At 49.7% G+C, this 13,000-nt stretch overlaps 1 protein-coding gene across 1 annotated transcript; it reads right to left on the bottom strand.

Annotated features, from left to right (window-relative positions):
- Window positions 1-11,172: 11,172 nt before the first annotated feature.
- Window positions 11,173-12,114, bottom strand: LOC311197483 (olfactory receptor 10H1-like; the record flags this gene model as incomplete). Its single annotated transcript, XM_084271247.1, has 1 exon — window positions 11,173-12,114. One exon carries the CDS (start codon window positions 12,112-12,114, stop codon window positions 11,173-11,175), a length of 942 nt encoding a protein of 313 aa, XP_084127373.1.
- Between the last annotated feature and the right edge of the window lie 886 nt (window positions 12,115-13,000).

Here is a 13,000-nt window from a genome sequence, read left to right as displayed (position 1 = left end):
CTGCTGCTGTCAACTGTAGAGACCTGTCAGAAGAGGAAAAGACATAGGAAGAATATAGGAATATTTTTGAGTAAAACCGTTTCCAATTCTTAGGGAATACCCCCAGGTCGCATCTCTATATTCAGGAAGACTTTTGGCAGGTCCCTTTTTTGAGGTCTGTTTTGTGCTGGCTTGAGCGTGCCACTGCTGGGAGGAGGGTCAGCTGTGGGCTCTCAAGAACTCAGTCCTGCCTGGCAGCAGTCAGTAAACAGAAGGATGGTGTGACCTCAGACTAAACACCCTGTGGATAGGAATGAGCTTTTCAGCACTGTCACTCCAGTTTCACCTTAGGGCAGTGCAGAGCTTTGGAACTTTGGTTTTCTCCTGACTGTAACTAAGCAGCGTTTCTTGTGTCAGAACTGCAGTGCCAGTGAAACCTTCCCCTGAGTGCAGAATGGGGAGAGCTGCTCTGTCCATCAGCCCTGGTCCCAGCTGCTCTGTCTGTGCTGGGTGCTCTGTGATGACACCCTGGTGTTCCTGTAGAATATCGGTGTCTGCATTGTGGGGGATATCAGGGACATCCCAAATCCCCACTGCCAGGGTACTTCTTGGAGCAGCTCCTTCTTTCTCCCTCCCTGACAACATCTCCACTGCCTGGAGCTGTCCCTGCAGCTGCTTCTGTTTGCCCATGTCACCTCCTGCTCTGCACTCACAGACCTCTTCCAACCTGTCCTACAGCTCAGCAACAGGACACTGCCCCGGGGAACGTCTGTGTGTTCTGGCATCTGGATATTCTCTGATGTGAACATTCTGGAGAGGAGAAATAAGTTCTAATATACCACATCCAGCACAGCCCACAGGAGAGGAAAAGTCAAAACAAAGACTGTCCCAGGCAGGAAAATTTTTCCTTGATGTTTATTTTTGAAATTCCCTTTGGAATTTCTCAAGGATCAGCTGGAGCTGGGAGCAAAGCTGACCTATGCAGCACTTTCTTGCAGTAGAAGGACATTAGGCTGCTCTTCCCTTGGTCACTGCTTCAACCCACAGGTTCTTTCCTATCCCTGTGGAAAGCCCACGAGGCAGCAGTAGAGTCCCTGCCCCAGCACACAACCCCCAGGGTGAAGGGACCCTGCTCACAAGGACAGCCCTGGGCACCCCTGGGTGCACACGCTGCTTCCCACTACTGCACCCATGCCCAGAAGACAGCGGTTCCGCACTTCCCTCTGATGGGGCAGAAGGGCATCCCTTCCAAGCAGCACTTTCTGGTCCTAGAGAGAAACTGTCCTCCTGACAGACCCCACACACTGCCCCATGTCCCAGCTTTAGGAGATCCCTCCAGGAACAGAACCTGCATTGCCCTGCACCCACAGACATACCAGGGAGAGTGCTGTGGAGATTTCTCCTCCAGTGAGCTCTCAGCATCTGTCAGCTCTCTCAGCCTCACAGGTCTCCCCCTGGTGCCTACAGGCAGTGTCCCCAGCCCTGTGTGCTTGGCAGAGGAGCTGCTCCTGGGCACAGCTGTCTCTTGTCAGAGCTGCTGGGTTGCAGTGAGCTCCCTCCATCCCAGGAGCCCAGCCCAGCTCACAGCAGAGGAGCAGGCGAATACGTCCCATACTCCATTCCCCAGAGTCTCCTGTGAGGTGTCCCTGGAGCTCCAAGGAAACTACTTGGAAAGACACTAAGTCTTTACTGACTTTCCCTCCCTTGGCTGGGGAGAAATCCTTGTGTCCAGCAGAGTCCTTTCTCCTGAGCTGGGCAGGACAATCACCTTTCCTTTTCCTCATGTAAGACAGGACTCCCAGGTAGTGACAGGAGGGGGACTCTTTCCCCCTGTGAGATTCACTCCAGACCCCTCATCCTTGCTTTGCAGCCCTGGGGCTGGAAGGAGAAGCAACTCTGACCTATGGCTGCCACAAACTCACTGGAGCCTCACCTCAGTTCTGGTGCCACAAATAGGCACCTTCTGTCTGGGAGCTGCTGGTCCCAGCTGCCATGGGAATTACTTGGGGTGGGGGTAAGTTGTCATTAACTCTTCTCCATGAGAGTGGGCCTCATCAGATGGAAACTGTGTGTCACCTCCATTTGCTGTACCCAAAACTGAAGACCAGGAATGACTCTTTGGGAGCCCGTGGGAGAAGCTTCTGCTCCTCATGCACACTTGGGAATTTGTGAGACAAATCAAGATTGTAGTTTTCCTTGTTATAAATCTCTCCTCACTCCTGTCTTTTACTTCTGCAACAATTTTCCATACCCAAAGTCAGGAAATATCCAACAGCAGCTCCATCAGCCACCTCCCATTCTCTCCTTCCTATGGCTGAGTATCATGAGGGGGGGTGGGGAATGTGTTTTGGGGTCACTTCGTCACACATTGTCTCAGCCACTTTTTCCTCCTCAGGGGGAGGACTCCTCACTGTCCCCTCTTGCTCCCATGGGTCCCACCCATGGGAGACGGTCCTTGCTTCATTGAGGGGTGGGGCTGGTGTTGGGCTTTTTAGGGTTAAGTACAAAGGCATTGTCTCCTCATCCCTTTTCCTGTGTGTGGCTGCTATTCCAAACACACCCACTTCATTTTTATCCATGCCGGTCCCTTCACCTGTCTGCAGATAACCCGGCTCAGGACCAACAGCTCATTCCCAGGAGCAAAACGAGTCAGCAGAAGAAGAACAAGATAAAGCAAGATGGCCAATATGAGACTAGACTTACCTAATTTCAGCACTTGCATTAGAGAGACCTTTCTCCTGCCAAGCACTTACTTGCACACCCCCTCAGCACCATACTACCTTCCTGCTACAGTGAGGGTTAAGAAAGGGATGCAAAGGGAGGTGGAGGCACCCACAGTGTCGAAGGAAAGCATGTAGGGATTGGCTGGTGGAGAATGTGTGGGGCTTTGGATGGAAAAGGTGGGGATTTGGGAGAGTAATTGGGGCGTGTGGGGGGTGTTATAAAGGGTTCTGGGGGGTTAATATTCTGCTAGAGGAGGCTAAGGGGGAGGGTGTAGGTAGTTAAGGCCTGGCGGTCGGAAGATGTCGTGCTGTACGGAAAGGTAGGACCCCCTCCAGGTAGCCAATAGCATTTAGCCTATGATGTAAGCGGGTGGAAATGATGTCATAAATCTACGCTATATAATGCTGTTCCAGTCACCATTAAATGCCATTTGCCATCCACCACATTGGTGCCTGTGAGCTGATGGCCCGAGCTGCCTGGGGGTGGTCGCCATGCCGTTCCTGAACCAGGTTGCCACGCCTCGAAAGGCAACACTGTACTGAGCACTGGTGAGGCTGCACCTCGAGTGCTGTGTCCAGTTCTGGGCTCCTCACCATAAGAAGGACATTGAGGTCCTGGAGTGAGTCCAGAGAAGGCCAACCAGGCTGGGGAAGGGGCTGGAGGGAAAATCCTCTGAGGAGCAGCTGAGGGAGCTGGGGGTGTTCAGCCTGGAGAAGAGGAGGCTGAGGGGAGACCTTATCACTGCCTACAACTATCTGAAAGGAGGATGTAGAGAGGTGGGAGACGGTCTCTTCAGTGAGGTGACAGGTGATAGGATAAGGGGAAAAAGCCTCATGTTGTGCCAGGGCAAGGTCAGATCAGATGTTAGGAAGATATTTCTTACTGAAGGAGTTGTCAGGGCCTGGAACAGGCTGCCCAGGGAAGGGGTTGAGCCACCTTCCTTGGATGTGTTCAAAAAAAGGGCAGATGAAGTACTTAGGGATATGGTTTAGCTTCGGACAGAAACAGTTGGACTTGATGATCTTAAAGGTCTTTTTAAACCTTGTGATTCTGAGATTCTTTTCAATGTTTTCATAAATGATCAGATAACTGGACTGGTCTTGAGTAAATTTGCATAGCACAACAAATTGGGAGGAGCTGTTGACTCTGTTGAGGGTGGAAAAGCCTTTCAGATACCTGGACAGATCAGAGAGCTGGGCAATCACCAACACCATGGAGGGTAACAAGGGGAAGCACCAGATCCTGAACCTGGGAAGGGGCAGCCCTGGCTGCGCATACAGACTGGCGGGTCAGACACTGGAGAGATTTGGGGGTCTTGGTCAACAGCAAGTTAAACATGAGCCAGCAGTGTGCCCAGGCAGCCAGGAGGACCAACCATATCCTGGGGTGCATCAAGCATGGCATTGCCAGCGGATCCAGGGAGGGGATTGTCCTGCTCTACACTGTGCTGGTGCAGCCTCACCTCAAGTGCTGGGTGCAGTTTTGGGCACCACAGTACAAGTGGGACATTAGAATATTGGAAAGAGTCCAGAGGAGGACAATGAGGATGGTGAAGAGATTGGAGGGGAAGTCTCAAGGGGAGAGGCTGAAGTCCCTTGGTTTGTTCAGCCTGGAGAAAAGGAGACTGAGGGGAGACCTCATTGTGGTCTGCAGCATCCTGAGGACGGGGAGTGAAGGGGCAGGTGCAGATCTCTCCTTGGTTGCCAGTGTTAGAACCTGAGGGAACAGCATGAAGCTGTGACAGGGGAGGTTCTGGCCAGATATTAGGAAGAGCTTCTTTACTGAGACTGTGGTCGGGCACTGGAACAGACATCCCAAGGAAGTGGTCACAGCACTGAGCTTGACCAAGTTCAGGAAGCATCTGGATGATGCACTCAGTCCCGTGCTCTGACTTGGCTGGCCCTGTGTGGAGCCAGGAGTTGGACTTGATGATACTTATGGGTCCCTTCCAACTCAGGAGATTCTATGATTCTTTGACCATGTGTGAAATCACCACTTGGCAGTGGATCTGCACACCAGCACTTCTGGTTGCTCTCCAGATTTCCCTTCCCCTTGGACCATTCAGACACCACTCAACCATCCAGCTGTTGCTCTGAGTTTCAGGGAGTTAAACCCTTGCCTTTCTGGCAGTTGTCTGACTCATTCTGTCTTTAGCCAGCTCTTGAGTTGTGGTGATTTCATAGTCTTCTTCCTCACTAGAACATCTCTCACAGAGTTAAGCTTTGTGGAAGATGAAACTCATGGGTGGCAGATTGCACTTGGCACAGAGTGAGGACTGTTTAATTTAATGGTGAATCTTGTCAAGTTTCTTTTGTTGTTGGGAAAATAACTCCCTCTGTGCTGACTGTGTGCAGCCAGTTCTCTAAGAAAAGCAGGGGGAGCCGGTACAGAGGGGCTGTAATGCCCCACTGTGGAGTGCAGCAGAGAGACCTGATGTAAGGACAAGGGATGCAAGTCCCAGTTGGCTGGTGAGTGTCATGGTGGGTGTGTGGAGATGTGCAGCAAGGTTGTCCCCACTGCCTCAACGGACCCTTTTTCAGACCAGTCCAGACCTCCTTAGGAGGCACCCTGGATCAATCTCAGTCAGAGGTTGTCACCTCTCCTCTAAAGTGAAAATAATAACCTACACCCTTAAAAAAAAACCCCTATTTTATTCTGAGCTCCCTTTGAAACAGTTTCAATGATCTGTACATCTCTTGAAGACCTGAAGGTACTTACACGAAGAGACACAGCTCATTAGGGCTTGCTTTTTACTTTTAATGAGCCCTGGGGTGCATTTGGTGCTGAGTCCTTGAAGCTCAGGTACTGAGAGGAAATTACACAAAAAACTCAATGTCAAAAGTAGAAGCCAAAGTACCCTGAAGCATTAATGACTCCCGCTGAGAGCCATTGCTGGCTGAGCCTCCCCAGGGACTTGTTAGAACAGGTAATTGGAGGCCATGTTGGCTGGTAGGCAAAGGCAATGTACAAGCAGCTGAAATGCTGAGCAAGCCCTGGGTTGGTTTGATGAAGCAGAAAGGCCAAGCCCTGACCCCCAGCTCCAGGGAAGACAGGTTCTGGCCCTCAGGCATTACTCTGGGCTCTTCCTGTGGCAGCATGGGGTGTGTAATGCTGAGGGAAGAACAACAGGATGAGAGTTTCTCCTCATTGTTGGTCCAAAGCCCCCTTGGACTCAAATGCTGAAAATCATCGACGTTGACCTTCAACAAAAAGTCTTGGACCGACCCCGACAGGGACCAACGGTTTTTACAGATGCATCCTCAGCAACCTCAACAGCAGCTGCGGTATGGCAAGCAGAAGAAAAAAGGCACTGCATTAAAATGACTGACTATGCACTTTCAGTACAGCAGCTAGAAGGAATGGCCATCGTGCTGGCGTGCGGACTGTTTCCAACGGAGCACCTCAACATAGTAACTGACTCAATGTTCGCAGCCAAGCTTTGCTTAGCCATGTCGGGACCTGGTGTATCAACATCCACAGTAGCCTTAATGCCGGAAGAAGCGCTTTCTTCCCGAAAGGGCACCGTATCAGTTATCCACATCAACAGCCACAGTCCAATAAAAAGGGTTTTTCCAAACTGGCAATGACAAAGCAGACACCACTGCAAAAGGGTTATGGACGCTAGGAGATGCTCGCCAGCTGCACAAATCTCTCCATATAGGAGCTAAAGCAATATCAAAGAGATGTGGGATCTCAGTCATGGACGCGAAACACATAGTAGACACATGCCCTCACTGCCAGAAATCACCGTTGTGGTGCAGTGGAGTCAATCCCAGAGGCCTTAAAGCCTCCGAGGTGTGGCAGACAGATTCTACACTCTGTCAGCTGCTGAAACCTCGAGCGTGGCTAGCGGTAACTGTGGACAAATATGGTGTAGTAATTGTAGCTACACAACACTCTAAGGTCGACTCCAAAGCGACCATCCAGCACTGGCTAACAGCCATGGCATGGTTCGGCATCCCTAATCAAATTAAGACAGACAATGGCTCAAACTTCGTCTCTAAATCAGATCAGGCATTCGCTCACAAATGGGGTATCACCCTGACGTACGGGATTCCGTATAACAGCACAGGACAAGCCATAGTCGAACGAGCGAATCAGACATTAAAATCTAAGTTAGAAGTGTTAGCGAAAGCAGAAGGTTTTACAAATTCCATTCCTTCAGGAGATCAAGTACGCCTGTTGGCAACTGCTCTATTAGCACTAAACCAATTCCCCAGGGGAGAGGAAGTGAATAGCCCCACTCAAAAACATTGGGCCACGCGAGCGTTAGAAGAAGGCCCACTGGTTGTAATTAGGAATGAACTAGGGGAATGGGAACAAGGGTGGAGGTTGGTCCTTACGGGACAAGGGTATGCTGCTGTTTAAAAAAGATGGTAGAATTAAATGGTGTCCACTTAAATCTATTAAGCCAGACCTCCGGAATAAAACTAATGAAAACTGTGAGTTTTTATCCACAGGATCAGATCATCGGATGCCCTTGTGACCCGTGCACCCTGGTGACAAAGGAGGACAACAAGTCAGCAAACACCCTGCTTGCACTTGGAGGTTCCACGCCGGCAGAATCCAAACAATGGCGAAACAGCCTCCGTGGGGAAGTGCAGAGAGGGTTCTGTGTGATTTTATTTTTTGAGTTTGTCGTACCATCTATGGGTTTGTATGAACATCACCATGGGAATGGGTGCTAGGAAGATGGGAGGATCAGAAAATATTACAAAAGATCATCACCTCAGGACCCCTGAGCTTTGAGGTGTCCCCCTGTGACCTAGTCCCAGTGAAGCCTTGCTTAGGCAATGTGAGGTACTATGTGTGTCCTAGCTTTAATCCTGGCAAATCTCATTGCAACTCCCCAAGTCACTACTATTGTCCTTCTTGGGGATGTGAGACCATAGCCTCTGACTGGAAACCAGAAGCAGGACCGGATAAGTACCTAAAGGTTCAATTCGGACCTCACAAATGCCTTAGGTACAAAGATCAAACATGGGTGAGAACTTCGAGAATTCAGATGGCAATAAAACCTAAGGACAGAGAGTTATGTGAATATCTTATGTTAAATGTAACCAATGAAAATGACCTAGGATGGACTATTGGTAAAACCTGGGGATTTAGGTAGTGGGAATCTGGCAAGGATAGGGGAGGACTGTTTTTCATTAAAAAACAGGAGCTAAGAAGCATCTCTGCAATCGGTCCCAATGTCGTAATCAAAAGCAATAATCAGCAAGGAAAAGACAACTTGCCAATTCCTACTTCTGTCCCAACCAGTCCCCTACCAGCTAAATGAATGGTCTCCTTAGGTAAATCAGTCATGCATTCTCACCATTTGACCAACAAACCATTCTTTGGTGTGTTGGATGCTACCTTTAGGTCATTGAATCAATCCAACCCAAATCTCACGAATGCATGTTGGCTATGTTATGATGTGTATCCCCCTTTCTATGAGGGTATTGCCCTCAACACTCCTTTTAGCTATTCATCGGACGATAATCCAACTCAGTGCAGGTGGGATACACCACGGAGAGGAATCACTTTGAACCAGGTTAGAGGCCAAGGCATATGTTTTGGCAATGCCACCTTAGCGAGCTGGAACAGTGCGGTTTGTGCAGAAACCGTTGCGATCGATAGGAGCTATAAATGGGCAATTCCATCAGCATCTGGGATGTGGATCTGTCATTAGACAGGTCTAACCCCCTGTCTGTCCCTTGAGTGTTTCAACCTTGCAACTGACTTTTGTGCACAAATTTTGATTGTTCCCAGGGTCCTATATCATTCGGATGAAGAAATAAGCTATCATTGGGGAGAAGTTGACGACAGACTCCAAAAGAGAGAAATACTGACAGCTGTAACAATAGCAACACTGCTGGGCCTGGGAGCAGCCGGCACAGCCACGGGAGTGGCCTCTCTAGTGACACAACAGCGAGACCTGTCTCGACTACAAACCGCCATCGATGAAGAACTGTAAAAAACTGAGCAATCTATAACCTTTATAGAACAGTCTGTGTCCTCACTCTCAGAGGTTGTTTTGCAGAACAGACGGGGTTTAGACCTCCTGTTTATGCAACAAGGTGGCCTTTGTGCCGCCTTGAAAGAGGAGTGTTGCTTTTATGCTGACCACACTGGGGTAGTTAGAGATTCGATGGCCCAACTAAAAGAAAGGTTGGCTAAGAGGAAAAGGGAGAGGCCCAACAAGGATGGTTGGAATCGTGGTTTAATTATTCACCGTGGCTGACCACCCTAATATCTACTCTAATAGGGCCTATCACGGTGGTCATAATAGCATTAATTTTCGGACCCTGTATACTCAACAAGCTCACACCATTTGTCAAGAGTCGGCTAGAGAAGGTTAACATTTTCTTTCTAGACAACCAACAGATGCTTTAAGAATGCAACCTATAAGTACTAACTTTACTATCTTGTAGTTGTCCCTAGTACAAACTATCCAAATTACCTCTGACTATCATTTACCTAGTGTGCCTTATACTATCAGTATTATAAGCTATCAGTGTTATAAGCTATCAGTGTTGTAAACCACTTTGCAAATTCAGTAGTTTAAATAAGCAGGGGGGGGGGGAGATGTAGGTAGTTTGGGTCTGGGGGCGGAAGACGTCGTGCTGTATGGAAAGGTAGGACCCTTTCAGGACTCTTTCAGGTAGCCAATAGCGTTAAGCCTATGATGTAAGCGGGCGGAAGTGATGTCATAAATGTAAGCTATATAAGACTGTTGTAGTCACCATTAAACACCATTTGCCGTCCACCACATTGGTGTCTGTGTGTAGATGGCCCTCCTTCTATTTTTATCTCTGTCTCCTGGGAGAAAGGAGAGAGCAAAAGGTAGGAAGGGTGTTTGGCTGCTGACAACTGTCAACCCCCCACAACCAGTTTAGTGCAAAGTGATAACCTGCATTTCAGGAAAAGAAGACATTCTGCGTGACCAGAGCAGTATGCCATGTTTCATTTCTTCACAGTACCATTCATCTCTCTGAGATTCTCTTAACTTGCAGTAGGAAATTAAAAGGACATGTATTTCTTTACCGCAGCTATGCAGATCTTTACCGATGACATTCAGAGTCACTCAGCCTGTGGAATCTCCATCCGTGGAGACACTCAAAACTTGACTGGATATGGCCCTGAGCAACATGACACAGCTCTGAAGTTTGACCTGCATTAAATCATGTTTGCACCACGTGAACTCCAATGTTTGCTTGCTACCTCAATTATTCTATGGTTCTATGATCTTGTAATCTTTGCTGCTTTGAAAGCAAAAAGGCCATTTTCAGCTTTCCAGCAGACTTGCAGTGAGTTGAATAAACCAAGCTGTGGGCATTCAGGAGTTGGGCTACTTGCTCTTTCCTAGATTTTTCTTTATTGCCAACCAAGGAGAAACTGTTAATCAGTAGGGTAGTCTTAGGTCAAGAGGAATCAAGTGAAAAATGCTTTTCTGATTAAAGGTTTTTATAAATTCTATGCTGTTATTGTTACCAAAATACATGAAAACCCTAAGTAAAGTTAATTTGAAGCGATAAAGCCAGGTAATAACAATTCCCATGGCTAGTCTGTGATCCCAAAAGATTGTTTAAAAAGTCTGCACGTGTTGCTGCCTTGATGAGCCCCCATCTAACTAATGACAGCTGGAAGGTCCACCCAATTACTTGAGGATACCAAAGTACTGCAGAGATATCTTTGGTTAAACAACTGTTGTAGATTTGTGTGGCTGGGTGCTGGTGGAGAAGGGGGTCAAATTAGACTGCCTGAGGCCCCTTTATCTGCCCAGAACATCACTGAGACACTCAAGACCATCCCATCAGAGACCTCCAAGTCTCTCCTTCTCAAGTCTCTGTCTCCTCCAGGTGGCTCAGCACTCACACGTATATTTTGTACAAACGTGGCCACAGACGCGCGCGGTGTGAAATCACACAAAGCACTTGGATTGCAAACAACCTCGTTTACAACCACCTTTAATTTCCTTAGACAAGAGGGACTTCCTGAAACAGCAGAGCAGCGAGCTGCATGTGTCCTCGAGTGAGTTTGAGTTTGCAATTTGTCGGAAGAGGAACCAGTGGAAGGGAATCCATCCAAGGCCGTCTTGGACCTGCCCTTCTTGGACCTGTCATCAGCGGAAGAGGCAAAGTCATGGTGAGAAGACCCCTCCATGTTCCTGTGGTGGGAACAGGAGCCTCAGACCGACTCACCGGCCGCTCCTCGAGGAGTCGGCTGTGCCTCCACTCTGAGCAGAATGCCGCTCTTGCTTCTGCGTGGTGCTGAGTCATGTGGCACTGAACGTGGGAACCAAAACCCTCCACTCAAGCACAGTCAGTCATCCCCAGGGAGCGTAACAGATGTGAGAGCCAGGGAAAGGACTCCTGTTCCTGACATAAAAGTATGGCTGTTGTTTGGAAAGCAGCGAGGACCCACCAACGGAAACCAAGGAAAAACCAAATCAGCGATAACCGCTCCTAGAGCCTGGCCAAAAGCTCACCTTCCAAGGATGAAGGTTTTCCTCAGGCATTTCCAAAGGGCAGATTTTAAGTCCTTGCTTCGCAGGCTAAAGATGATGGGGCTGAGGAAGGGGGTGAAGACCGTGTAGGACACGTCAGTGAGAGCACCGGCTCCTGCAGCGCGGGGCGATTTGGGTTGCAGGTAGATAACAGAGGCGCAGCCATAATGCACCACCACCACAGCAATGTGGGAGGCGCAGGTGGAGAAGGTTTTGTGCTTTGCCTCTGTCGAGGGGATGCGCAGGATGCAGCCGAGGATGAAGGCGTAGGAGAGGAGGATGAGCAGAAAGCAACCCAGCAAAGCAGTCGTGCAAAGGACATCGACCAGGGTGGCAACCGTCTCTCCACCAGCACAAGTCAGCTGGAGCAAGGGGCGGACATGGCAGAAGAAATGGTCGACCTGGTGGGACCGACAGAAGGGTAGCTGGAAGACGGCGCACGTCACCAGCAGCCCCAAGAGACCCCCGCCCAGGCACGAGGTCACCACCAGCTGGATACAGGAGCGGGAAGTCATGAGGGTGGCGTAACGCAAGGGGTGACAGACGGCCAAGTAGCGGTCGTACCCCATCACCACCAAGAGGAAAGAGTGCATGAAGCCAAACATGAAGGAGAAGTGCGTTTGTGCAGCGCAGCCTGGGAATGAAACACCTCGAGTTCCCGGCACTAACCCAGACAGCATCTTTGGGGTGATGGAGAAGGTGTAACAGAGCTCCGAGAAGGACAGGGCACCTAGGAAGAGGTACGTGGGCACGTGTAGCACGCGGTTTGCCCTGATTACAGCCATTATCATGAGATTCCCAGCCGAGGTTGCCACGTGCATGAGGAGGAAGAGCACAAACAACGCAACCTGGAGCTTGGGGAAGTCGGAGAAGCCGATCAAAATGAATCCTGGAGGCGTGGTTTGGTTGTCCCTTCGCATTTCTGCTTTGTCTGAGGAGAAGACAACATCCTAACCAGCAGCTCGGCCTCCTGCTGAGAGGACAATGCTTAACATCAGACTCAAACTCTTGCCTTCTATCAATCTCCCATGGGAAATAACATGGAAATCGATGTGCGTGTCCGAGACCTACCTGCAATATCTCAGGTACCTTTGGAGGTTCTGTCCTGGCACAGCGCAGAAGAACTCAGTAACGTCACTAATTTGCATTAAACTCGGTCCTGGTCCACACTGATGCCCAACTGTCAAGCCAAGAACGACCTAGAACCATCGAGTCGCAGAGTCATTCAGGTTGGAGAAGACCCTGGAGGTGGTTGAGTCCAGCTGCAAACCCAACTGCCAAGTCCACCCCTAAACCACGGTATTAAGGGATTAAGGAATACCACAAGTATTAAGGAATACCAAAAGTATTTCCCTGCTTTTCCTGTCAACCCCCAGGATTGCAGAGGAAAAGCCGTTCCCAACCTTGAGACCTTCAGCAGGACTCAGCCACCCAACCCGATGGACACAAGGAGGTGACGAGCACTCACTCTTCCCAGATGGATGGGCACACCAGGCAACAGCCTGACCAGCGCCGTGATGATGCTGTCTGCCTTCTTCCTCATGTCCTGTCACCTACACGGCTGGGACTTAAATAGCTTTGTAGACACAGAGGTGGGTGGGGGTTGAGTCTCATCATCCTGGGTCAGATGATGCCTCTCGCAAGAGGTCTCTGGTGGCAGTGGGAAATATCTCTGGTTTCCTTGGAGCAGCAGCACAGGGACCGTGTGGGAGCTCAGCTCGGCACCGCAGCTTGAAGAGTCAGCCCAAGGGACTGTGGAGACACATCTCCCCAAATCCTGTCTCTGGAGGTGAAGCATCCCACAGG

Source organism: Gallinula chloropus (genome assembly GCF_964237585.1).
Source record: "Gallinula chloropus genome assembly, chromosome: 15".
Classification (NCBI taxonomy): domain Eukaryota; kingdom Metazoa; phylum Chordata; class Aves; order Gruiformes; family Rallidae; genus Gallinula; species Gallinula chloropus.
This window is presented reverse-complemented; position numbering and strand designations above follow the sequence as displayed.